This window comes from Nannospalax galili, unplaced genomic scaffold, assembly GCF_000622305.1.
Source record: "Nannospalax galili isolate Female #2095 unplaced genomic scaffold, S.galili_v1.0 scaffold1421, whole genome shotgun sequence".
NCBI lineage: Eukaryota > Metazoa > Chordata > Mammalia > Rodentia > Spalacidae > Nannospalax > Nannospalax galili.
Window position 1 is genome coordinate 526,940 of NW_008345746.1, and position 26,468 is coordinate 553,407.

Here is a 26,468-nt window from a genome sequence, read left to right on the forward strand (position 1 = left end):
GGCTACAAGTGTGTCCCACCCGGTTGGCTACATCTACAGCTCTGAAGGAATTGGCCCTGGGCTACATGGGGCCCTTTAGTTTGATGTCTTGCTAAGAACAGCCAGAGTAATGTGGGGGGTCATCACTTACTAACCCTCAGGCAAGGATAAGCTGGCTCAGTAGCCATCCATGGCCAGGAGGAACCAAGTCTTAGCGTCAGCCAGGCCAGGAGTGGCATGCGGGGCCGGGAGGACAGATGAGCAGCCTGGGAGCTGGAAACCTACCCCCTCTCTGCTGAATCAACTAAGCAGCTTTCCCAGCCTCAGACTCCAACTCAGTGCTAGGGGACCAGGGTCCATCTGTGGGTGGCAGGCATCCAGGCTCAGTTCCACATACTCTCTCACACAGTACTGCAGGTGACCAGAGATGCATTGCTTAGGTCCTGAGTAACAGGGTTCCCAGGACTGGCAGAGCCTCCCCCTCTGGGAGTGGGGAGGATGAGAAGACCCTGCCTCCCGTCTACACCACTGCACCCCACCCCCTCCCTGCCGCAGCCCTGCCCTTTCTCTGGTGCAGCCCCATCCCCTTCAGACTCAGCCCCGCCCCTTTGCTGCTAAAAGCCCAGCCCTTTGGATTTCTAGGACCTGTGGGATCCAGCACCTGGAGCGAGCAGGCGGAAACCTGAACTTGCTGACCTCTTTCTACTTCTGCATCGTCACCTTCTCCACTGTGGGCTTCGGTGATGTGACCCCCAAGATCTGGCCATCCCAGCTCCTAGTGGTCATCCTGATCTGTGTGACCCTTGTGGTGCTCCCACTGCAGGTGAGTGAGTCCTCATGCCCACACAAGGCCAACCAGGAGGCATCCCCTGAGGAGCAACCAAAGGACAGGAAAGAGCCACGGGGATGTGAACATGTGTCAGGAGGCCATTCCTAGAGCACTAGGCCTAGAGGAGGTGGCTCCCATTCTGGGGTGGGCTGTTGCAGAAGGTCTCTTTTGAGTCTGGTGAATGAGGTGGTGATCAACCCGTCAGCACAGTAGATCACAGGCTGTTCCTTCCAGAGGGCCTCAGGTGCCCAGGTGACCTCTTCTAGGCCCTGTGCAGAGGCAGAGGATTGTGGGAATGAACATCACCCCCTTTCCCAACCACAGCCAAGCGCTTCCAAGGCCACAAGCGGCACCTAGAAGGACACTGCTGACCCTGAGCTCTGCCCTCAGGCCAGCCCCATCCCTGGCCTTGGAGGACTAAGCCCCCAGCCCAGCAGGTGACCCTCCACTTCTCTCAGGAAGAGCTGCCTGCCTCCCCACTTCCCCTGTCCAGGGCAGTCTGCTCTGAAAGCCTGCCATGTGCCAGAGGTGCCCAGGTATGAGGTGCCAACTGCCACTGCCTTGGGTAGCCTCCCACACGGAGCTCTGCTCCTGGCATTTGAGGCAGAGCCTGTGCTGGCGGGTCCTCCCTCCGCCCCGTGTGGGGCTGCGCACTGCAGCGGCAGCTTTCTCCGTCGTGATTTGCCGTCCTTGTTCTCCATGGAAGTTGCACGGGGCCATTTGAGGTGCTTCTGCCCCCCTACACCCTTACAGGAAGTTTCTTCCTCTCTGATTGCCTGTTAGAGGGCCCTGCCCTTCTACAGACCGTTGTCGCGTTAATGAAGTCAAATGCAACGAGCTTTCCTGTCACATTTTCCTGTCTTGCCTAAAAAGACCATTCCCTCTCTCAGTCATACACTTCCACTTTCTTCCAAAAGTTTATAAAGTTTGCTTCTTGCATAGAGGATTCTAGCCCACCCAGAATGGAATGTGTGTGCTGGGGCCAGGATGGGCCTGCCTTGGCTCTGTGCCCATCCCTCGTTCCCCACAACAGCACCTCAGCTCTCTAAGCTATGCACATAAGACCCTGGAACATATCTCCCACCTGTGTCAGGTTCCAAAGCTTCTTGGATCTTTGCTTTTTTTGTAGATTTCTAATTCACAAGCCAGTCCTCTGGTAGTGCCGGCCTGTAATTCCAGCTCTTAGGAGGCTGAGGCAGTAGGAGCTCAAGGTCAAAGCCAACTTAGGCTGTATAGCAAGACCTTATTTCCAAAACAAGGGGGACTGGAGAGATGGCTCAGCAGTCAGGAGCACTGGCTGCTCTTGCAGAGGACCCAGGTTCGATTCCCAGCACCCACATGGCGGCTAACAACCATCTATAACTCCAGTTCCAGGGGATTCAGTGCCCTCTTCTGACATCTGCAGACACTGCACAACACGGTTGCACTTACACACATGCAAGCAGTACACACATACACATACAATAAAAATGATGGAATATTTAAATCATCATCATCATCATCTGACTCACCTGTCAAGCTCTGCCTTCCCCGAGCCTCGCTGTGTGGGGGCGTCATCAGAACCCCACTGACGCTTGTCCAGGCCTTGAGCAGCTCCCTTTCCCAAGGTCTTGCACAGCTCTCAGGAAATTTCTTGCTGGTCTTGTTACGTTTTTGTTTCTTCTGCTCGTGCTAGTGTGTGGACTGCGTGTCTGGCAGGCTGTGCTGATCGCTGAAAGTTTCCATGTGCTGCCCCTGCAGAATCATCCTTGATTTCCTCTCCAGTCCTTAAGCCTCTGAGCTCTCCCTTGACCATCTGCTTAGTTGGGTGCAGTGCTTTTCCCTCTCATCTCCCTTTGCTGAGAGCAGAATTTTAAAAATCAATTGCTTTTCATCAGTCCAATTAAGTGTTTTCTCTTTAAAATTGTTACTGTCATAAGTTTTATATATATATATATATGGAGGGATTTTTTTTTTACAGATTTAAGCATTTATTTAGTATTAAACCATTTTTTTTGGTCTTTTTGAGACAGGGTCTCCCTGTAGCCCCAGCTGTCCTGGAACTCACTATGTAGACCAGGCTGGCCTTGAACTCACAGAGATCTGCCTGCCTCTGCCTCCCATGCCTGGCCAGTATTAAACCATTTTAAACCATTCTTGTATTCCTAAGATAAACCCAACTTGTGACCTTTTTTTTTTTTTTTTTTTGAGACAGTCTCACTATGTAGCACTGACTGGCCTGGAACTCACCATATAGGCCAGGCTGGCCTTTAGGCCTTTATACGCATCTTCCTGCCTCTGCCTCCCAAGTGCTGAGATTAAAGGCATGTGCCACCATGCCCAGTTCAAACTTGAGAGTTTCTTTTAATATTTTTATTATTTTATTTTAATGTGTATGCGTGTATTGCCTGCATGTAGGTAAGTGCACCCATGTCATGCAATGCCCTCTGAGGACAGAAGCTGTCGGATCCCCTGGAACTGGAGTTATGGACAGTTGTTACCTGCCATGTGGGAGCTGGGATTTGAACCCAGGTCTTCTGCAAGAACAGCCAGTGTTCTTAACTGCTGAGCCATCTCTCCAGCCCCCAAACTTGCGACTTTTTAAAGTATTATGTTGGATCCTGTTGAATTCTGTTGGGTTCTGTTATTTAACCTCCTTTTAGCTGAGCTAGAACTGTGGATCCCTGCACATGCCACCAGACTCAAGGTGGCCCTGCCTTGGCCATTCTGTGTCTAAGAGTTGCCAGGGCTGGAGGACTGCAAGAGTCTTCTGAGACTCCTGAAAGGTGGCCGACACCCGGAACCCAAACAGCAGGCTTGTACCCTTCACAGTTAAGGAGGCCACATGTCCAAAATCTGGTGTCAGTGAGGTGGTGCCTAGAGGGGTTTTGAGGCTTCTGATATCACCACCTGGCATTTCTTAGATTATAGATGCTTCATACTAGCTGTCTTCCCTGTCCTGTGGCATTCCTCTGGGGGTCCCCTTTCCCCTCCCCTTCTCTCTGTGGGCTTTGGTGATGTGACACCCCAGATCTTGCCATCCCAGCTCCTGGTGGTCATCCTGATCAGATCACAGGTTCCTGACATGAAGGCTATGTCCCGATCTCTACAAAGGCCCCGTATTCTTTCAGATGAAGTCATCCTAGGGAACCCCTTCGCCCACTCTAGATCCTGTCCTCGCTGTGCTGACAGCCCCCTCTACAGAGCCCTCGGAGCTCTGTCCTGGCCTCTCATTCAGATCCCTACCCTGTCCTTCAAGTGACTGGCCCAAGTCCCCTCTACAGAGCCCTCGGAGCTCCTGGCCTCTCATTCAGATCCCTACCCTGTCCTTCAAGTGACTGGCCCAAGAGGCCCCAGCCCCACAGAAGCTGAAGACAATGTCAGGGGTGGATCCATGGGCAGCCCTGGTCCAGCCGTACTTGGCCTTTGTACCCCATCTGACCCTTCTCCTTGCCCCCACACCCCAAAGTGAAGATGACCCTCCACCCCAGCAGCCCCAGAGTCACTGAAATGAAGCAGGAATTGAACTCTGTTTATTCTCAGAGGCTCTGGGCACCCAGAGGCCAAATGGTTCCTGAACCCTGAGGCTCGCTCTCCATGGGGGACCCTGGGAGCCTGAATTCCCACTATAACCACTAAGGGCATCAAAAAGAATTTCTGTCCACCAGAATTAAGATGAGAGAATCTGCCTACCGCTGTAAGGGACCTAAATGGCACTGACAACAACCTGTCCCACTATATTAAAGCAGAATAGGGTGTGGTGGGGCCAGCTCTTCCGTGTCCCACTGCTGTGTTACCTCTTGAGTCTGGGCTGCCCCATTTTGCCCTGAAGCATCAGTAAGCCCTCACTTTCCCTGATCTTCAGACCCATGGAGTAGATTCTCAAAATGCGCCATGGTTACAAGATCTGCGTATGAAGATTGGCTCTGCCTGAGCAGAGGACCCACGCCCAGTGGTTTCCACGGGAAGATTTGCCTGTTGCACTGGCTCCATGTCCACTGTGGGGCCCTTCAGACCAGCTGTGGTCAGCCTGTATGTCTTCTTCCTGTGATTGGCAGGTACAGCTGCCTCTTTGGGGACACACCCTGCACACAACAGGGACCAAGGCCACTGCTGGCAGCTGTGCAGTGTCCCTCCTGCTGTGTCCAATCAGCCAAGCCGGGCTTCCAGACTCACAGGCAGGAAATGGCTTCAGTGAGGGACCCATGGGTGCTGGCATCAGATGGAAGGAATCACCCCTTCCAGGGCTGGGGGAATAGCCAAGGTGGATGGTATGACCGACCTCAGTCTACAGCAGCATCCTGCTTCCTCCAGGTGCCCCTGGGAGGAGTGGTCCTCTCTCCAGTGATAGGAAAGAGGGAATTCTGGTCCTTTTCCAGCTTACCTAAACTCACTGGTGGAAGGGAATGGTCACATTGACCCTGCCCAAGACTGCCTCTGTGCAATGCTGGGATACCCAACATCTGCTGGGCACCTCTTCCCAGACCAGAACCAAGTGTTAGGACATCAGTGTCAGAACACTTGGGACAACAGGCATCCTGGAGGCTGGGTCAGAACCAAGCTGCAGTGGGCTCATCCTTTGGGACTCTGAGGGGACTTGAGTCCCATGGTCTGTTGGCTTGCATGGTTGTGGTGCCCCCCTGGCTGCATCCCTCCATCATCTACCTCATCTCTACATGGCCTTGTGGCCCTTCCTCCAACTGTAGGGACCCCAGATGTTGGATTTAGGGCTCACCCTAGTCCAAGATGATCTCAGGCCAACAAATTAACAGCCATGAACACATAATCCAAATCAACTCCCATCCTGGTTCTGGGTAGACATGAATTTTGGGGGGTTACTCTCAACCCATTCTCTTAACCCTGAGAAGCAGGCGTTGTTTTCACACTTCAAATGAGGAAACAGGCCTGAGAGGTTGGGATGACATCCAGGGGTGTCCAGCAGTGCTATCCCCCCACCCTGTACCATCTGCAGGGGGTCCCGTGTTCCCCAGCCTTAGGAACCCCCCCCCACAGGTCTCATGGGACTCGTGAAAACAAGATGACTGCTCCTCACCTGTGAGAGTGGGCACAGCGGGCAGGGCTGCTGTCACGGCCCATTCAGAAATGTGCCAAAGCCACAAGTGCCGCAGTGCTCGAGACAGAACAGGCAGTGGATGTTCAGCCTCAGAGCCAGGTGCAGAGGTCTAATCTGACCACTGTGCTGAGAGAGCAGTCCTTAGCTTCAGTGCTGGGGGATTCCTGTCACCGACTTACTACTGAGTTGGCTCTCCTGACTATCAAGATGTCCGGAGCACAGGCTCTGGCTTCCACGCTGTCCAGTGGTGGCCTGAGGGGGCACATGTAGCTCCCTCATGTGGCCTGTGCCGCATACCATGGTCTCCGATGCTATTTCATATGTGCTGTATCCTGGTTCTGCTCTGGTCTCTACCCTGGCTGCCATCCCCATCACCCCAAATCCTGATAGCTGAGTGGGCGTGCTCTCGCTCTGTCCTCAGCACCTGCCATTCCCACCTGGGACAAGACCCTCCTTCTGCCTCCTGCTGCCACTCCACAGCCTGCCCCAGCCTTTGTTCTCCACTGGATGCCTGTGTTCACCCCTCTCTCCTTGCAGTTTGAGGAACTTGTCTACCTCTGGATGGAACGACAGAAGTCAGGGGGTAACTACAGCCGCTACCGGGCACAGACGGAAAAGCATGTGGTCTTGTGTGTGAGCTCCCTCAAGATCGATCTCCTCATGGACTTCCTGAATGAGTTCTATGCCCACCCCCGGCTCCAGGTGAGGCTGTGGGCATCCTTGGGGTCCTCTGCTTTCTTTCTGGCTCCCAGAGCCATCAACCTCTCCCCAGGACTGTCACTTGCCTAGGTAAGGCCCCTGAGCACTCTAGACCCTGGTTACCCCCTTCTAGTAAGGGGTTTATGGCTGTCCCATAAGGCCCTGGGAATGAGAACAGGGCAGGGTGGGGGGAACAGGAGTCTGCCTGGAGGAACTGATGCACAACCTGGCCAGCAGGACTACTACGTGGTCATCCTGTGTCCCACCGAAATGGATGTCCAGGTGCGCAGGGTGCTGCAGATCCCTCTGTGGTCCCAGCGGGTCATCTACCTCCAGGGCTCTGCCCTCAAGGACCAGGACCTCATGCGGGCCAAGTGAGTTCCAGTCAGAGTGGTACAACCAGTCCTGAACTTGAGGCCTCTGGGGGTACCCAGGTAGAGATAGGGCCTTGACAGGTACAGCTGGGCACAGCGCCTGAGGGAGGCGGGGTCCCCAGGTGGAGGGGCGGCCAGGTGGGGGCACAGATGAGCACAAGTCTGAGGGAAGCAGAGATCCCTAGGTGGAGGTGGGGCTAGGGAGGCGTGCAGTCAGTCAGGCCCAGGTGGGTAGGACCCTGGGGTCAGACTCCATCCCTACAGGGTCACTGCGGCTGGGCAGCCTGGCAAACCCACCCAGCCAGGCCTCAGTCTCCTTCTGCCTCGGGACACCTTTCCCTCTCCTGCTCCGAGTCTGAGAATTTTCTGTCAAGTTTCAGGGAGCTCAAAATAGACCAGGGGCGGAGAAGCCGGCTGCTGCGAGTCGGTGGTGAAGTCACGAGGGCTGAGGGTGGCTCTTGCTCTAAAGACAAGTTGACAGAGTTACTTGAGGTGACAAGAACGTGCTGTTCCATGGAACTTTCCAGAATGTTGTAGTGCATCATCTGGAACTGTTCCTCCAAAATCCTTCATGCCACATTTTTAATGCAGGAGCCTCCTCTGCCCTTATCATGTAGTGTGGGCAGTGCAGGGCCAAGGGCAAGCCAGACAGTGCCCCAGGTCCCTCACCCCAAACCCTGAGCTGGGGACCCATAAGTGCAGCCTTTTTTGTGGGCCTGTCTAGTTCACATGGTATCACACCTGCCTGTGTCCAGTTTTGGGTTAGCCGGTAGGGGAGAGGAAGCACCAGCCAGGCCAGAAGTCCCCCACAGCCCTTGAGCTGGCAGTGGTACCAGGTGGAATGGGGCCTCGCCACTGTGGGAAAGCAGGTCGAGTTGTTTCTGTAGCCAGTCTCCTGGGAACCTGGAAGGAGCCGGAAATCACCCAAGTCCAGGCAGCTAGCTAAGTGGTCAGACAGAAGAGAGAACAAGGTCTAAGGCCCAGCCCAGGGTTGATGAGATGCCTCTGGAGACTAGACCACACCCCATGTCAGGTCAGCTGCCCCTGGGCTTAGGTCATCAGCACACGGTGAGGCACAATCTAAAGGGGACCCATGTTTTCTGACCATAAACCTCTGACAACTGCACACTGAGGCCAGAGTGTTGGATGGATGTGGCAGTGTGACTCAGAGCCCGTCAGGCCCTGTCAGACCACAGCCTATAAATGCTGAGCAGTCCCCACAGGCCAGCTGGTGTCTCCACAGCAGGCCTGGCGTGTGGTCCTCATTCAGCAGTTGAGCTTGGACTCAGCTGTGAGGGGGTCTTGGCATTGTGACCTGCCCAGACTGTGCCAGGAGGGGCCAGGTAGGCTTAGGAGGTCTGGGAGCACTGGGATTTGGTGCTGGGGCCAGGTCTGACTGCCTTAGCAGGACTCCCTGCCTGGCCCGTCCTCCCCTTACCCTCACACATCCTCGCCTCTACTGACTTCCTCCCGGGGAGACCCTCCTGGGTCCTCAGCCCACGCTCAGCAGCTGGTGCTCCGCAGGATGGACAACGGAGAGGCCTGCTTTATCCTCAGTAGCAGGAATGAGGTGGACCGCACAGCCGCAGTGAGTTCAGGGAGAGCCTCCCCGATCCCCACCCTCCTCAGCCCGCACTGCCCAGGCACTGGCAGCAGCAGGCCACGCAACGCCAACCGTACCTCCCCCCAGGATCACCAGACCATCCTGCGAGCCTGGGCCGTGAAAGACTTTGCCCCCAACTGCCCCCTCTACGTCCAGATCCTCAAGCCCGAGAACAAGTTCCACGTCAAGTTTGCTGGTGCGTCTAGGGCATCACGGATGTGGACTATGCAGACAGGTGGGAGGAGGGCGGACATCACCCATACAGGCTTCAGGAAATGCCTGAGACAGCACATATCCCTCCAGATCTCTTTATCAGAGAATAGGGGGCCTCCAGGAGACAGGTGATCTGGCCTGTTCTGGGGCCAAAGTAAGTGAGGGCAGGAGCCATAGGTGAGGTGGGGGAGGCAGGATCACTGCCTGACCAGTGCTTGTATGGTAGGGCCGTTGATGGGCACATGAGTGAGCAGGACCCAGGTTGGGCAGCTGGGGACAGGTGAGCAAGGCCCGAGTTGGACAGCTGAGTGGGGGGTGGGTAAGCAGGGTCCATGTCAGGCACCCAGGGGGTAGGTAAGGGCCCACCCATGTAGAGCTGGGGGAACTCAGAAACATAGGTGCTCCACTGGAGTTCAAAGTGTGACTTCAGAGGCTCACAGAGGTGCTGGACTGACGCTGAGCAGGAACTAGCTGTACAGTGGGGCTCCCAGGGGGTACCAGGCGGGGATGCCGGCACAGCCGCAGTGGGTGCTGTGGGGAGGGGCTGCAGGAGGCAGAGGTGGTGGGCCCTGACCCCACAGTCCCCACAGACCACGTGGTGTGCGAGGAGGAGTGCAAGTATGCCATGCTGGCCCTGAACTGCATCTGCCCGGCCACCTCCACCCTCATCACCCTGCTGGTGCACACGTCCCGTGGCCAGTGAGTGCCCCTCGCCAGACCGACCGCCACGCCCTGGCCATTCCGACAGACCCCACAAGGCAGGGCGGGCTCCCTGGAGGAGGAGGGCATGCAGCGGGCAGCGGTCTGGCATAGGAAGGGGCCCAGGGAGATGCAGGGTGCATTTGACCAGCTGGGTAGGAGGGGTAGTCCTGACCCAGGATGACAATCCCCTCAACTTGGTCCTCCATCAGGGAAGGACAGGAGTCTCCTGAGCAGTGGCAGCGCATGTACGGACGCTGCTCGGGCAACGAGGTGTACCACATCCGCATGGGTGACAGCAAGTTCTTCCGGGAGTATGAGGGCAAGAGCTTTACCTACGCAGCCTTCCATGCACACAAGAAGTACGCAGGGCCGGGGACTACGTACAGGGTGGGGCCCGCTGCCCCCACCACCACTGGACTAGCCATCCTCCCCACCCAGGTCTAGGTTAGCATAGGCAAGGCCCAGGGGCAGGAGGCTGCAGAGTCCCATCAAGGAACAGGGCATCCTGGCCCTGCCCACCTAGTGAGGACAGCCAGGTCAGGGCATCCCACGACCAGGCTTGCCACACACCCACTCCTTCCTGAAGCTTCTCATAAGGCCAGTCTGGGGTCCTTGAGTCCCCAACACCTGAGGGGAGGGAGCCGAGGAAAGTAGCCTGAGCCTTGGGAATGCCTGGAGTGGCCCTGGAGCTCCTGGCCACATCTGCTCAGGTATGGTGTGTGCCTCATCGGGCTGAAACGGGAGGAGAACAAGAGCATCCTGCTGAATCCGGGGCCACGGCACATCCTGGCTGCTTCTGACACCTGCTTTTACATCAACATCACCAAGGAGGAGAACTCAGCCTTCATCTTCAAGCAGGAGGAGAAGCAAAAGAGGCGGGGCCTCTCGGGGCAGGCGCTGTATGAGGGTCCATCCCGGCTGCCTGTGCACAGCATTATCGCCTCCATGGGTGAGCAGGTGCCACAGGGTAATGGATGGGTGACTCCCAAGGGTGTGCCCCTCGCCCAACCTACCACTAAGCAGGAAATCGCCCCAGTACTCAGCTCTTCCTTGTACAGTATGAGTCTCTCTACCCAATGGGAGTGCTCCCACCTTTGAGGGCCTTGGTGGGCATTGGTCATGTGTCCAGGCACCTGCTACCTATGCAGTCTGTGGGCTAGTGAACTACTGACCAGAGGCTCCTGGTAATTCTCTCAGCCCAGGGCATCTTTGAATAGGCCAAAGCCCTGGTGGCTACTGGGTGTGGACAGTCGGAAGTTAACAGCTTAGTTTCAGAGCTCTTCCCTGGGGCTGCTGTGGGCCCAAGGCTGGTTCCAGCCACTCCCTGAGCTGGGCCAGGACTTAGAAGGCAGGTCCTCTGGAAGACAGTGGAGAACAGGAACAGGTCTTCTTGACACAAGGTCTCCCTGTACCTCCAGCTGTCCTGGAACTTGCTCTGTAGACCAAGGCTGGCCTCAAACTCACAGCGATCCGCCTGCCTCTGCCTCCCAAGTGCTCGGATTAAAGGTGTGTGTCACCACGCCCGGCAGGAACAGGTCTTTTAGCCACTCAGGCTACAGACCTATGGGCTAGCCAGGGCACTGATACTTCATGTTGTGCTGGGCCCAAGCTGACCTACATAGCAAGCTGACATATTAAGTAAGCATCCACGGTATGCACAGGCTAAATTGACTCATGGTACAATCTCGGTGACTTGCGACATGGGCCACCAGCTGCCAAGGCCTGGGAGCTGCTGCTGTCCTTGCAGTGGTGGCCAGGCCTGCAGAGAAGTGTTGGGGATGTGGCTGCCACTCACCAGCCTGGCCTTCACCCATTACCTGCTGCCCACCCCCCACCCCCGGTGGCTTCTAGAGAGTCACAGTGACTGAGGAAGCCCTCCCACCCCAGCCCAGGCCAAGCCAGGCCAGGGAACAATTAGCAAGTGCAAAATAGCCTAACTGGTCCTCTATAACACCCCACCTAGCCCTGCCCTCAAAGTAGACTGATCAGCTTCCTGTGAGCCCCAAGGCTCCCCAGGAGGTTAGTATTGGGGTCACAGAAGTCAACCTGGATAGACCCCTGGATGGCCCACAAGGTCTGCTCAGCATCACCACCGTCAGGAGGCCATTAGCCTCTTTGTCCTGAAAGGGAAACTGAGGTCCAGAGAGGTGCTGAAATTCAAGGCTGTGCAACTGGAATATGAGTTGGCCATGAGCTGGGGCCTCCGAGGCTGCCTAGGTTCTCAACTCTGGCAGCCACTGGCCCCAGAGAGCAGGATGGGAGGGGCAGCTGGTCAAGTTCAACCCCTCTGTCCAGGGACAGTGGCCATGGACCTGCAGAACACAGAGTGCCGGCCCTCCCAGGGTGGCAGCGGCGGGGGCAGTGGGAAGCTGACTCTGCCCACAGAAAACGGCTCTGGCAGTCGGCGCCCCAGCATCGCACCTGTCCTGGAGCTGGCAGACAGCTCAGCTCTGCTGCCGTGTGACCTTCTGAGTGACCAATCAGAGGATGAGGTGACACCCTCAGACGACGAGGGGCTCTCCGTGATAGAGTGAGTGTTGATGTGGAGCCCAGCTTTCAGTGGGAGGGAAAGGTCCCCAATGCTAGGTACACTCGGGTACGCTCAGCCTTGTGGAAATCCCTGCAAGGCAGATGGGGTCTTCTGGTCCTCCGTGTAGGAACCAGAGCTGGGGTGTTTTGCCTCTGCCTTACCTGAAGCCTGGTTCCTAGGAGCCACTTAGAAGTGTCTACTAGGCTGGCCCCTCCCCTCAACCTAGGCTGGGGTCAGAGCTCGTGGGGCTCATAGAGTCTACATAGCGATACACATGAGCCAGGTGGGTGAGGGGCCCATCCGTGCCCCCCCTTAGCAGCCCCATACCAGCCCATCCTGAGCTCTCTGTTTTCAGTCACCCTATGAGTTGATCTGGAGTCAGGCAGGGACCCGTAGCCATCCCTGGGCCCACCTCACAGCTGGGTCAACTCCTCTTGGCGCTGTGGGGTATGGCTCACCTCATTAGGGGTAGGTGTCCTGGGGGTGACCTCAGAGCAGAGTCTGCAGAGGTCACCAGCAGGCGATTTGGCAAGACCAGAGGCCAACTTCGTGTCCATCCTGGCTGGGGTCTTCCTGTTTGAAACCAGGAAGGACACCAGTCCTCAACAACTTGGTCACCTTGGCCTCAGCCAGGGTATGCTGGCTGCTGTGAGCTGCTGTAAGGTTGAGGGACCACTGATGGCAGATCTGTAGACAAAAAATATGTGGGTCCTGAGGCTGTGTCCCTTAAAGCCGCTTTCCCTGGAAGCAGAGGTAGAGGGCTGTGCCTGGGCCAGTGACAGAGCATGACCTGGACACTGGGATGGGGATTGGGAGGGAGCCTGCTGGGAGACCAGCCTGGCCCAGCAGAAGCAGAGGGGAGAGCACAAGGCACCTGCCCATCACATCACCCAGGGCACTGTGAGCATCAGACAGGGGGCTCAGTGGTGACTGCAGCTCCTGGGTCCTCCCCAGCTTCCAGGCTGTGTGTATGTATGTCCGTCCGTGTACACTGTGTAGAGTTGTCTTCCCTCAGGGACGTGAGGGGTCCTACAAGATACAGGCCACCCCTGTTTTATGCCTAGGCGACTGAGGACTGATCCCTGCGGGTAAAGGGTTCCTGAGACTGCCTGGTAGCCAGTGACCCTCCCCCAATCCTGCTTAGGTCCTGTGTCGAGGGGCCACTCACTGTGGCCCCTCTGCACCCTTGAGTCTCTCCAGGGCCAAGTGCACTTCCTCCAGCCCTAATCTGTGGCAGCTGCTGATCTATCAGGTGGGGACAGATCCTTAAGAGCTCATAGGATGTGGCCATCCCAGGCAGGTGTAGGAAATTGAGAGCTGGGGAGAGGGAGTCATCTGCCAACAGTGGGTGAGCCTGTAATACTCTAGGCCAAGGGTAGCTCTGAGGTAGTGTGGTACCATGCTGGGGTCTCCCTGTCTCTATGCAGGTATGTGAAGGGCTACCCCCCAAACTCACCCTACATTGGCAGCTCCCCCACCTTGTGCCACCTTCTGCCTGTGAAGGCCCCCTTCTGTTGTCTGCGGCTGGACAAGGTAAGGCTGCATCTCACCAGAACTGCACCTGGACTTCGCCTTGGCCACCTGCCGCCCCACTTTGATGGTTTGATATTTTGGCCTAGCTGTAAACTCTTGGAGAAGCTATAGACCCCTCCTGCCTCTCCTGCCCGCCCGCCCTCAGCCTCCTTGCTCTGACCTCAACCAGCACTTGCTGGACAGGCTGAGAGCAGATTAGGACCATCTTGTCCCTCACCCCCAAAATATGTTGTATGTTTCCAGGCAGTGGGGACTATCACACAGCCCCAGTGGCATCAGGCAGGGCCAGGGTCTGGTATCAAGTAGAGCTAATGGTTCCAAAGGCCTTTGTCACCCTTTGAGGCAGCACCTTCTGTCACTCCCTTTGACCATCCTCCACCTTCCCTGGGGCCCCTTGACTGGGCCTTTGAAGAGATTGGCCTCTGGTTGGTGGGACATGATCTGTTCCATGATAGGGCCCAGCCCATATGTCAGGGCTGGGTCACCTAAAGCAGTGTGGGGCCTCGGCCACATCTGTGGTCATGCTGTCCCACTGTGAAAGTGACCGTTTCTCTCTGTGGCTCGGTTACTGTGAGACTCTCAGGACTGCTAACCTACCCCACTCTCAGAGTCAGCCTTCCTAATTCCGGAGCTTTCCGATGGCTTTCCTTAACACACTAATGGGAGGAAGGTGTCCCCTGGGCCCACATGGCTGAGGCCCATACCCTGTTGGGTTGTTACAGGATCATAGCCCTTTGATGCCTGCCAGCCTCTCACACTTCCTCACTATGTGTGTCCAGCTCAGTCCTGACAAAGGGTGCCTCCAACTGAGGCCTGACGCCACTTAAGGAAAGAGGCTTTAGGAAACAGGATCGGGCCACCCCGCCAGTGGCCCTGCTTCTGAGCTCTGTGCTAGGAAACGTGTGCATGTGAACACATCACATGTGCAAATGTGCACACATTTGTGCACATGCATCTTGGTTGTCTGTATTTCTACGCCTGTAGCCAAATGCTGTGCTGTGCTGGCTGCCGTCCACTAAGGTCTGTGGGCGCCGACCCCTACCAGCTGGTTGAGTCCTGATGGTGGGTGGCCCCGGGGCTCCCGTGTACACATGTTGCATGTCCCCACGTCCCCTCTACCAGCTCCTCCCATAGCCAGGGTGGTGGCCAGCCTGTGCGCCCCTTGTCCCCAGGGCTGCAAGCACAACAGTTATGAAGACGCCAAGGCCTATGGGTTCAAGAACAAACTGATCATCGTCTCTGCAGAGACCGCAGGCAATGGGCTCTACAATTTCATCGTGCCGCTGCGCGCCTACTACCGGTCCCGCAGGGAGCTCAACCCCATCGTGTTGCTGCTGGACAACAAGTGAGGCCCTGTGGGGTCCCCGTGGCACCTGGTTTCGCCAGGAACCGCCAGCTGGCAGAGGGTGCACGTCTTCTGCAGCCATTGCGTCTCTTGCCTTGGGGCCTTTAGCAGCTCCTCCTCATCCTCCCGTCCATGACAGAGAGTCCCAGCGGGCAGAGCTGCAGGGGTTCTCACCCCACAGCCCCTTTCACCCACTTGGGCAGCTGAAGTTCAAGGTTTAGTCTTGGCTGTCTGACCTCAGCAAGTCCAGCACCATTTCCCTTGGGTTGAATAAATAACAGCTCCCAGCTCCCAGGGCGGGAGAGTTGCTCAGTGGTTAAGAGCACTGGCTGCTCTTGCAGAGGGTTCAATTCCCAACACCCACATGGCAGCTATCTATGACCCAGAACTCCATTTCCAGGGGATCCAAGGTTCTCTTCTGACCTCTATAGGCATTACATGACATGAGTGAGCTTACACACGTGCAGGCAATACACTTATACACATTAAAAAAAAAAAAAAAAAACAGGTCCCATGGTTTGGGGGTCCCCAAGAGTGCGCGGAGGATGGGCCAGGGAGCAGGTGGAACCTCTAGACCTTGCTGTCCCTACAGACCTGACCACCACTTCCTAGAGGCCATCTGCTGCTTCCCCATGGTCTACTACATGGAGGGCTCTGTGGACAAGTAAGATACGAGTGGCCACATGGCCAGGATGCTTCCTGTCCCTCAGCCCTCCTCTCCCAGAGCTTCCCAAATGAGCAGGCAGCCCCAACCGGGGGAAAGGGGAGGGGTTTAGAGGGGCGGAGGGGTGGGGGTGTGATCCTGCGGCCGCACGCCTCACCCGGCACAGCCTGGACAGCCTGCTGCAGTGCGGTATCATCTATGCCGACAACCTGGTGGTGGTGGACAAGGAAAGCACGATGAGCGCGGAGGAGGACTACATGGCCGACGCCAAGACCATTGTCAACGTGCAGACCATGTTCCGGTGAGCGCACGGCCCGTAGGAGCCACGCCCCGTGCTGAGGGCCCCACAGAGACGGCCGTGAGGCTGCTGTGAAAACTCAGCACGAGACCCTCGAGAGTCCAGAGCCCTGACAGTGGGACCCACCAGACCACACAGCTCTGACCGTGGGGCACACGGCCCTGATGACAGGATCCACCACAGACCTCCTGTCCCTGACCACAGGCCCCTCCAGAGTCCACAGCCCTGACCACAAGATGCAGTAGAGACACCCTCCCCATAGCTATAACCTTGGGACCTGTAAGAGACCACACAAGTGTGACCACAGGGCCCATCAAAGATCCCACAGCCCTGACCACAGCCGCAGAACCCACTGGAGTCCCCACAACCATGACCACAGCCCTGGGATCTACTCTGAGACCTGCAGCCCCGACCCCAGGACGCCTCCCACATTGTCCCTCCCCCAGGCTTTTCCCCAGCCTCAGCATCACGACGGAGCTCACACACCCTTCCAACATGCGGTTCATGCAGTTTCGTGCCAAGGATAGCTACTCTCTGGCTCTTTCTAAATTGGAAAAGGTAAGTGTTCCCTGCTGATGGGCCATCCCTCGCCCAGGACCCGAGGGAGAGCAAGAGAAAGGGGCAGAAGCAGGGCCAAGGGAGCGTGGGCTCCTGTCCTGCTGGAGCTTTAGGAGATGGGCTCAGGTGACAGAAGACTCCTGCTGTCCAGCCTGTCCAGGTCCCACCCTGCCCTGCCTGCTTGGGCCCACTCGGGAGGCCTAAGGCTTGCCTAGCAGCCCCAGGCTGCTGGGATTGTGTAAATGGGCACAGGTCTCAGGAAAAGGGCCTCAGCTTCAGGAAGACAGTGTTAACTGAATGTAGTCCAGGCTAGTGCCCAGGTGTGGAGTCAAAGTGGAGCTTATGTCCCACACACAGTTCTGAGGCCAGCCCTGCCCCTCATGGGCCTTCAAGGCGGACTAGAAGTGGGTGAAACTGGCACTTACGGCCAGTGAGCAGCTAGCAAGCTCCGTGGTACCCTCTGTAGATGTCAGCAGTGGATGTAACATCCCACTCTTGATGGGACTGCCTCATCCTCTTTGAGAGGCCTGGCCTTACTGACCATGGTCCATCTCAGGGCAGTGAGTAGCTCTGGGTCCATCATGTGACAATAGGTGTGTGATAAGGACATTGCTGTGTGACCTCAGGGCTGGTGAGGGGTTGGGATCCACACTGAACCATGTCCTGGGCTCTGGGCAGCAGGCCAAGGAGGGGGCGAAGGGGAGCAGGCTGCTGCCACCACGGTTCTCTGAAGATGGTAAAATCTGCAGTCCATGAGTGCCAGGTCTGCGCTTGGAGAGGTTTGGTCTTGGGTCGCTGACACTTCAGACACTTCAGACAGGCTACATGGGTAGTATGAGATGCTTTTAAAATACTTTTAAAATTACATTTATTTCATGTGTGTGCATGTGTGTACCTATGCACATGTCATGGTGCACATGTGGGTGTCAGAGGACAACTTGCTAGATTCAGCTCTCTCCTTTCACAATGTGGGTCCCAGGGATCAAGCTCAGGTCATCAGGCTTGGTGGCAAGTGCCTTTACCCACTGAACCATCTAACTAGCCTTGTATGAGACCCTTTTTTTAAAAAGAAAGGAATGAAAACAGTAGACGTGTACATTTATTATAATGTATATTCTACAAAGTAATATTGAAGAAAAAAAACAAGAAGTGTCCCAGAATCCCCGTGGACAGCACCTTTTGCACCTGGGCCCAGGGGAGACATAAGTAGGATTCCCTGGAGGGAGGAGTGGACCTTGTCCCTAATCCCACCTTCTGATCCGGGCCTGGGCTGGCAGCCTGTGGTGACAGCTTCGTCCTCCATGATTGTCTCATCCAAACTCTCACGGACTGGCTTGGTGTCCTAGGATGCCGTCCCTACCCTGCTGCCCCTGGCCGGTTGTTCTCAGGCCCCAACTCCCACGTTCCACTCTTGGTAAACGCATCGTCACTCCGCTAAGTCCCTCCGGGACTGAGCTTTGCATGGTTCAGTGCAGAAGAAAACGCACACTCTTTGTCTAAAATACGGGGGAAAGTTCTGGAAAGAAAGCTACACTCTGCTTCCTCTCCTCCCATAGTCTTTTGGGACCTGTCTAGTGTTCTGAGGAAAGTCGGTGGAGCTCTTGAGTTACGCAATTCAGTCCACTGTTCACCTTCATGAGGCGCAGTGCAGGGTCGACCACTACAGGAGAACCCTGACTGGTGATGCGGAATCACCCCGGCTCAACCACATCTTGTCAGACATACTTGATTCTTCACAGACCAGCCGTGCCCACACATCCCGGCACCACCATTTTGCCTGATGACTCAGCGCCTCCCGTGACACTCGTCCCTGTCTGTCACTGGTGCGCAACGAAGAACAAACGAAAGTCACTTTCAGGGCCTTGTCCTGCCTGTCTGCTTCCTTTTGCCACCAGCAGGAAGCAGCCGTAGAGGGTGACAGACTGCTAAGAGAGCAGGCGAGGCTGCCTGTGGCCTCTGGGGGCTGTCTTTCCTCAAAGCAAGTTCCTGCAGCTACAGGACATGTCCTCTGACACCAGTGTCCTCTCACACGGCCATGGATGTCTGCGTTCACTTGAATCCCCTTGTGGGTGCCCACCTGGAAGAGCGGCCTGGAAATTTTGCTTGCCTTCATCCCCAAGCGTGTGACTGAATCCCCTTCCATCTCAGGACTCTGCACAGGGACCACACGAAGGAACTTGAGATGAGAGGTGGTCCTCAACATCGACATCCACCACACAGAATCAGAAGGTGTGGTGATGGGCAGAAAGTCAGAGATGTGAAGAGACTGTGCTCCTGGCTTTGAAGACGGAGGAAGATACAGTCGGCCAAGGACTCAAGGCGTCCCCAGGAACTGGGGCAAAGGGTCTTGCAGAGCCTCCAGAGGGAGCAAGGCCCAGCTGGCCCTGGACTTCAGGCCTGGAAACACTCCAGACCTCCAGCTTCAGAACCTACTAAGTCTGCAGCAGCTTGTTCCAAGAAATACATCCCGTAGGTCAGCAGACTCACTGCCCTGAGCCTCATGAGCATGTGCAAAGAGGGCAGCGAGCAGTGACAGTGCAGAACAGCCCCCTGGCCACACCCAGACATCACAAAGTACGGTTCAAGATGAAATTGCTAAGATTATGGAGAATCTCAGGCTAGGGGTACAGTTAGTGTAGAACACTTGCCCCACAGGTGTGAGGTCTAGCTCCTTGAAAAAGAATATGACTCTTAGAATTGACGGTGGCAGAATGTGTGCCAGATGCAAGGCCTGTGCCTTGCAGGCCCCAGGCCTCACTTCCTTTTCAGAGCCCCAAACTGTCCCCAGGCTCTGGCCCTAAGTTTGTCTGCGGAGATGCAGCTGGGTATTCAGGCCTGATGGCCAGGCGTCTGTTGGTATATGGTCAAATATGCGTCTGTTCACATGCATGATGTACACATGTACATGCATACAGTGCACACACATGCATACAGTACATCCACATGCATATCTGTACACACATGCTCATGCATACATCACACACACACATGGGTACACATCACATACGCATACACATTCATACATCCCAGGCACACAGCACACACAAATATATACGCTATACCTTCAGGCACATATGTACATGTATACACATAGGCGTACACCCCGTGCATACACTGCATGGACACATGCTCATACACTAAATGCATGCATACAGCCTTTATTCCAGTAGCCGTCCACACCTCTGTGGGCCATCTAAGGACCCCTTTCTTACAGCGGGAGCGAGAGAATGGTTCCAACCTGGCCTTCATGTTCCGTCTGCCGTTTGCCGCCGGCCGCGTGTTCAGCATCAGCATGTTGGACACACTGCTCTACCAGGTCAGCTGGAAGGTGGAGGGAAGCGGCAGGGCCATGAAGCCTGGGCCAGAGTCCCCAGTCCTTTTCTGGCCGATGTCTGGTCCTGTTGCTCTCCGAACAGCCCTCCCCAGAACCCCTGAGCCCTGTCTGTGGGAACAGCAGACCTCGCTGCTCCCTTCGGGGTCTTTCCTCCCAGGGTGGCCCTGTGTCCACCCTGGCGGCTTGAGGTTCTGGTTCCTTTCGGACCTAACGCACAGAGTGCACGCACGCTGTGGCTGCAGTACCTGCCTCACGTAGCTCTGCTGCCCCACAGTCCTTCGTGAAGGACTACATGATCACCATCACCAGGCTGCTGCTGGGCCTTGACACCACACCGGGCTCCGGCTACCTCTGTGCTGTAAGTGCAGACCAGGTGTTCGGTGCTGTGTGGCACAGGCCTGGCACACTTCCTGGGTCATTGCAGCCCTCGGGCGCTCAGCACTGCCCATGGCCGGCCCTCCCCAGCTTAGTGCTCCACACTTACTACAGATGAAGATCACCGACGATGACCTTTGGATCCGCACCTATGGCCGCCTCTTCCAGAAGCTCTGCTCCTCCAGCGCAGAGATTCCCATCGGCATCTATAGGACCGAGTGTCATGTCTTCTCCTCTGAGGTTAGGGTGCCTGGGAGTGGAGTTAAGTAGCCCCCGATCCTGTGTAATTCCCACCCTCCCAGTCCAGCTCTGGGTGTGACAGCATTTCCCAGGGGCTTCTTCTAGCAGGTGCTTGTGCTCCACACATGTACCTCCAGCGAGGGTAGCTGCCGCTCCGGGGAGAATGGTGACCTTGGGAAGTGTCCATGAGCTGTCAGAGGACTGGGCGGAGGGAGGCCGGTGCCACCAGCCCACTTGCATGTTCTTACGTGCCCTCTGCATGTTCTCTGTGGACTCAGAGACTAAGGCTGCAGCTGGGGGGAGGCGGACACAGCCATAGATCCCAGATGGCCTCTGGTTTTTTTGCAGCCCCACGACCTCAGAGCCCAGGTGAGCACCCCCAGAGACCCATGAAGTTTGCTTCACTTCACAGTACCTTTACTTCATGGAGTCCTCCTGCCCCCAAGCAGGCAGGAACCAAGGATGTGTCAGGCACCAGGCAGCTCGATGGGGGGGGATGCTGAGGAGCTACCATACCATGCTCCTGTACAGCAGGGAAACTGGGGTGGGAGAGTCACCCATAGGCTCACACAACATGTGCACTCCCCAGCTAGGCCTAGCTCCATGTGCCACAATCATGTCACACTGCAGTCCTCTGTGGTGGCGGGGACCCCTATGGTCTGGCCTGACCCCCTTATCCCACCTCAGTCTCTCCAAGGTACTGCCTGACTGCCTGGTAAGGTCCCATTTTCTCTAGCACCTCACGTGCCTATTCAGGCATACATAGCCTGCCACACTCCCTCTCTGTTCCCATTAACCCCCCCTCCACACACACACAAGGGTGTAACAGACAGGGACTCTTGCCCCATCTGTAGATGGGGAAGCAAATAGAGACAGAGTCCTCATTCTGAGGCAAAGCCAAGATGTACTGAGGCCAGAGGGACCAGCCAGACCCACCAGAAGTAATGACCTGGAGAGGTTAAGGAGCCATCCTCAGCCTGGGAGGGAAACAGGGATGGGCTGGCCCCACACTGGACCAGACCTTGGGCAGGGCCAGGAGTTGCCAAGCACATTGGGGTACAGGAGAAAACACAGTGTGGGCCTAGGGCCCATCCCCCTGCCTTCCCAAGCCACAAGGGGCCCCAGCCCACAGCCCTCCTGCCTGCGCAGTCCCAGATCTCAGTGAACATGGAAGACTGCGAGGATACTCGGGAGGCCAAGGGGCCCTGGGGCACACGGGCCAGCTCTGGCAGCACCCACGGCCGCCACGGAGGCAGCGCCGACCCGGCTGAGCACCCGCTGCTGCGGCGCAAGAGCCTGCAGTGGGCCCGCAAGCTGAGCCGCAGAGGCAGCAAGCAGGCGGGGAAGGCACCGGTTGCCACCGAGTGGATCACCCAGCAGAGGCTCAGCCTGTACCGACGCTCAGAGCGCCAGGAGCTCTCTGAGCTAGTCAAGAACCGTATGAAGCACCTGGGGCTGCCCACCACTGGCTATGGTAAGGGCAGGTGGCAAGGCTGCGTACACTGGGCCGCAGTGGAGCTGCTCATGGCTCTCAGATCACCTTCTGGCCACTCTGCCTGTCCCCTACAGCACAGTTGGCTCGAGCCCCACAATGGTGACCTGGGCACTGCTCAATAGAGGGCAGAGGGGTTCCACCTAGTATGGGAAAGGCTCAGGGTGCCCCACAGACTGGCTCACCTCCACCACCCTGCGGCCTCAGTTTCCCCACCATAAACTACAGGATTGGACCTGGAGAAAGAATAGAGTGGGGGGTCTGGGTCAGCTCCGCAAAAGTTGATGGCTTTCGCTAGCGGTACAGGTCAGGTCCTCCCATCTCACAGGAGACATGGAAGACAGACCATAGGAGCCCTGCCCTGGCAGGGTGGGCAGACATATCATTGGGGATAGGGATGACCCACACCAGAACATTTCTCTGCCCATCCCACTGCCCTTACAAGGGTATAGTCAGCCCTAAGTGAACATCTGTTTGGGCAGATTGCTGCAGCCCCTCGAGTGACCTGTATGACTTTCACCACAAGTGCCCTAGCTGGCTAACAAATTTATCTCCAGAGGTGCTGCCTCTGCTGATGAAGCCAAATAAGGCCCAAGGTCTCAACTCTGGCCTGTGCCTCTCCCTTGGCATCTCAAGATTCAGCCATTGCTCAGGCCCAACCTGCATCCTGTTCGTCATTATCTGAGCTGGGACCCTAGGGCCCCCTTCAGGTGGAAGGAGCTTCCCAGGAGTCACTGAGGCTTGGCCATGTGCTGGTTGTGCATACCGGACATGCTGTGTAGACTCACAGGGCAGTGCCGGACTGCACTGGAGAGGGGGGTAAGCCTGGGGAGTACTGAGGCCAGGGTTTGGGGAACAGTGTGAACCCCTATAACCTTTAGCAGCCCCAGCCCTATGGACAGTGTGGAGGGCGTCCCCACCATGCTCCAGATCCAGTAGCCCCTCAGCATCCCTGGGTACCCTGCCGTCGTCCTGTTCCAGGGGACTGACCATCAAGACTTGGGATTCCTGCATTCACAAGCCATAGAGAGTCCTGGCAGATACAAAGTACAGTGTGGTTGGCCAAACCCAGAGCTGGCACCTGCTCTATATGCTCCTTAGCCTGTGCCACCCCCAACCACCTGCCAGAGCTTGGCAGAGAAGGGCCAGCTCCCCTTCAGCAGTTGACTTGCTTCTGAGTGGTCAGTGTTGGCCACTACTGTCCCAGTGTGGACGGCATCTGTGTGCAGCTGGCCGCTGCCCTGCACCCACTCTGCTGTACCAGTGCCTGCCTCCCTTGCTGCTTGCTGACCTGTCTCTCTCTCTCTTGTTTCTGTCTGTGCCTCTCCTGTGTGTTCCGTAGAGGACGTAGCAAATTTAACAGCCAGTGATGTCATGAATCGGGTAAACCTGGGATATTTGCAAGGTAATTGTGCTCCAGTGGACTCCAGCCACCACAGGGGGCATGCCAAATCTTTGCCACCTTGACTGGGCCAGGCAGTGACCAGGAGAGTTGAGAGGGGTCTAGACCCTTCTCTGACAGTAGGGCTTCATTCACCTATAAACAGGTCCTCTGGTGGGCCTGTTACCCCTCCTCTCTGGTTCATCCTAAGGGTCATAGGGCCCCACCCCTGCCTCCAGGGCCAGCCCTAAGTACATCACCCAATTCTGTTAGGATCAGGCCACCCCAGCATACCTGGCCTCTCTGGCCTTCTCCGCTGGATGCCTAAGGTCCATGAGTGCTTTAATGGGCCAGGCTTTGCCAGGAGTGAGGATGTGGTGGTGGGAGTTGGCACACCCTGTGTCACAGGAGCAGGCAGGCTTGGGCTGCCCAAACCAGATGGACTTGGGGCTTCAAGAAAGGGATCATTCCATTCAGTTAAGACAGAGCTGAGCCAAACCTCATTTCCCGCCTGTGCTCAAGTGCTGTGGAGTCACCTCATCTCCTTCTAGGAGCTGCCTTGCATCCTCCATACCGCAGAGGCTTTAGTCAGAGCTCGGAGCAGAAGCCAGGCCATGGCCCTTGGTGCTTCCTCTCCATACAAGTTTTAGGGGGTGTCTGGGCCCAGGTACATGTCGGTTTAGCTGGGCCGTTTGCAAAGTGGGCAGCCACAGAAGTGAAGGGTCACCTCCTAGGCTCATGGTTTCCCTCATCCTGTATCCCGTGATGGTAGTCATGGAAGCTGGGCCCTCTGCCAGGCACTTAGAGAGCTGAGCTGGGGCTGGTGGCTTGCATGAACTGGGCACACCCTACACCCAGCTACATGTGGTTCCTAGGCAGGCGCAGGCATGGGCAGCTCCAGGCTCTCCCACAGGGTCCCAAGACACTCCTGAGTGTTCACTGAGTACCACCCTTATGGTTGGGGCAAACGTGCTGGGAGTCAGGGCTCAGAATCCCATGCCAGGATGTCATGTACATCCTTCTCAGGGAACGGGTGACCTCCCCCAGGATGGGCGGCATGCCCAGGGTCTTGGTGTACAGAGGAGGCAGGAGATGGAGCCCTGAAGTTACTTCAGTTCTTAAACCAGTAAGCTGAGGCTCAGGGTGGGGAACTCTGGCTAGTTGGGGAAATGGGTATGGATGCCCAGGGCCTGGGTCTGGGGACCGGGGGAGTCCCAGGCTAAGGGAGATGGTGGTGGGAAATAGCCATCGATGAGGCCTGACCTGTTGGTGAGGGGTCTCCATTCTTGAAAAGTTTTCAAGCCAGGCCCTGCCCAACCCATCCAACCCGTGTTGGCTGTCCACCTTCACCAAGCATGTGGCCACTGAGGCTGCCTCAGAATAGTTGGGCTTGTTCTGCCTGGCTGGGCAGTTGGAGTCAGTACCACAGGACCAACCATGACCCCACCCTGACACTATAGCAGGGATCTGGCTCGCTCCCCTCAGCGTAGCACCCCCAAAGCACAAAGCCAGGTTTTGCTAGTCTCAGACATGTCCCGGTCTGCCCCTGGCTGGGGAAGAACAAGCAGCCCAGGCCTAGGAGGGAGGACTCAGCAGCTCCCTCTCAAAGCCAGGCTTTGGGGCACGTAGCATGGCTGGCCCCACCCAGAGTGCTAGGTATACAGTGCCCTGCTGGTGGCTATGGTCTGTGGTGGTGTGAGCATGTCTGCACCATTGCTCCTGCACAAACCCTGCTGGTCTTGCACTGAGGCAGTTGGTCTTAGAAGATCATACTTCCCACTTGGCCTCCAGCGTGAGCCACACCATGGAAGACAATGACTGTGGGACTTGGGAAAAGAGCAGAAACTGGTATCCTGTATGTGGAGGGCAGGCCACCAGGCCTTCCCATCCTGCAGAAGTGGACAAGGGCATTGGTGGCACCTGAACTATCCCGGGTACAGCTGTCCCAGGTATAGGGACCCACTGGCCCCAAGGCCTAGCCTGTGCTACCATTTCCTAGAAGCATGTTGCATCCACACTCCATGCTTGGGGCTAGAAGAGCTCATCCCAGTGCCTGCTCCACTGTGATGCCAGCTCTGAGAGGAGGCATGCTCCTCCCTAGTGTGACTGGCTAACTGGCAGCTTCACCAACTCCACAGAGGGTTCCACCTCTCTCTGACCATGGCCATCATGATCAAGGGACATAGAGACAGAAGAGGCCCTGTCTCAGGTCCCTGTCACTGTCCTTGGAGTCCAGAGGTACTGTTAGCTATCAGATGGGTAAACTGAGGCCAGCAAGCTCAGGGCCACTGCCAGCACTGTATGTGGTCCTAGTTCCCTGCTGGTCAAGCAGACACCTGTGTGATAACTGTCTGCCCCTCTAGAGACACCCACACCCCTATGGGGTACATTCCAGGGCCACCCTGGGCCCTCTCCCAAGGATGGGCAGCAGCACAGCCAGCCATGAACAGGAGGGAAGGACCTTGCTCCCCAATTAATGAGTCCAAATAATAGCAAGTGGGGTGACTTATCCAGTCCCTAGGAATGGTGGTACCTGCAGGTCACATCAGGGTAGGGGGAAATCCTGAGTGGTTTCTAGAGACCTGGGGTCAGGTGTGTGGCATATAGGTATGTAGGTATGAGCAGGTGTGCTGTGCAAGCATGTGTGTAATGTACAGGTGTAATGTGACAGTGCACATGGGCATTATAGATTATGTGGGTGTGCAAGTGAGCATGCAGGAGTGTTCATGCATGCACACAGGTATATGTGTGCGTATGTAGGCATATGCATAGGTGTATACAGATGTGTGTGTACAGGTAAAGGTATTAAGGAGCGTGCACAAGTGTACATGCATGTGAGCATGCAGGCATGTATACCTGCCCACCCAGGTTTATGTAGGAAGCAGGCCTGTACAGGTGTGCTCAGAGCCTCTAGGGCCCTACACTTGTGAGATGTCACCTGATGTTGGCTGCTCAGCTGAACAAGCTGCCGGGTGAGTTGGAGCCAGTGTGCCACTGTCCTTCCTGGCTGAACACTTTCCAGTTCAGGCAGGAGCTGAGGACAGGTGTCAGGGAAAACCAATCAGTATGATGGCTGAAAAGCTTGGGGCATTTGCTCCTCTACATCTTCAGGGCCCCCGCAGAGCTGTACTGGGTAAAGTTGCGGTAACAGGTGGGCTGTGTCCTTTGTAGATGAGATGAATGATCATCATCAGAACACCCTCTCCTATGTCCTCATCAACCCCCCACCTGACACAAGGCTGGAGCCCAACGACATTGTGTGAGTA

The 26,468-nt window shown here is 56.4% G+C and overlaps 1 protein-coding gene across 5 annotated transcripts in view; it reads left to right on the forward strand.

The window, feature by feature from the left end:
• Kcnt1 (potassium sodium-activated channel subfamily T member 1) overlaps positions 1-26,468 on the forward strand; it is an 82,114-nt gene that overhangs the window by 53,444 nt on the left and 2,202 nt on the right. For 4 of the 5 annotated variants that reach the window (XM_017800305.1, XM_008841927.2, XM_017800306.1 and 1 more), the window contains 21 exons: positions 622-802; positions 6,399-6,563; positions 6,798-6,934; positions 8,459-8,522; positions 8,625-8,733; positions 9,341-9,449; positions 9,662-9,811; positions 10,163-10,401; positions 11,748-11,982; positions 13,410-13,515; positions 14,688-14,860; positions 15,453-15,524; positions 15,691-15,825; positions 16,269-16,380; positions 19,595-19,696; positions 19,989-20,072; positions 20,204-20,329; positions 20,678-20,698; positions 21,479-21,803; positions 23,164-23,226; positions 26,374-26,461. In XM_017800305.1, coding sequence (XP_017655794.1) covers positions 622-802; positions 6,399-6,563; positions 6,798-6,934; positions 8,459-8,522; positions 8,625-8,733; positions 9,341-9,449; positions 9,662-9,811; positions 10,163-10,401; positions 11,748-11,982; positions 13,410-13,515; positions 14,688-14,860; positions 15,453-15,524; positions 15,691-15,825; positions 16,269-16,380; positions 19,595-19,696; positions 19,989-20,072; positions 20,204-20,329; positions 20,678-20,698; positions 21,479-21,803; positions 23,164-23,226; positions 26,374-26,461 — 2,796 coding nt within the window. The remainder of the gene's footprint in view (positions 1-621; positions 803-6,398; positions 6,564-6,797; positions 6,935-8,458; positions 8,523-8,624; positions 8,734-9,340; positions 9,450-9,661; positions 9,812-10,162; positions 10,402-11,747; positions 11,983-13,409; positions 13,516-14,687; positions 14,861-15,452; positions 15,525-15,690; positions 15,826-16,268; positions 16,381-19,594; positions 19,697-19,988; positions 20,073-20,203; positions 20,330-20,677; positions 20,699-21,478; positions 21,804-23,163; positions 23,227-26,373; positions 26,462-26,468) is intronic. The other variant, XM_017800307.1, reaches the window with a different exon arrangement.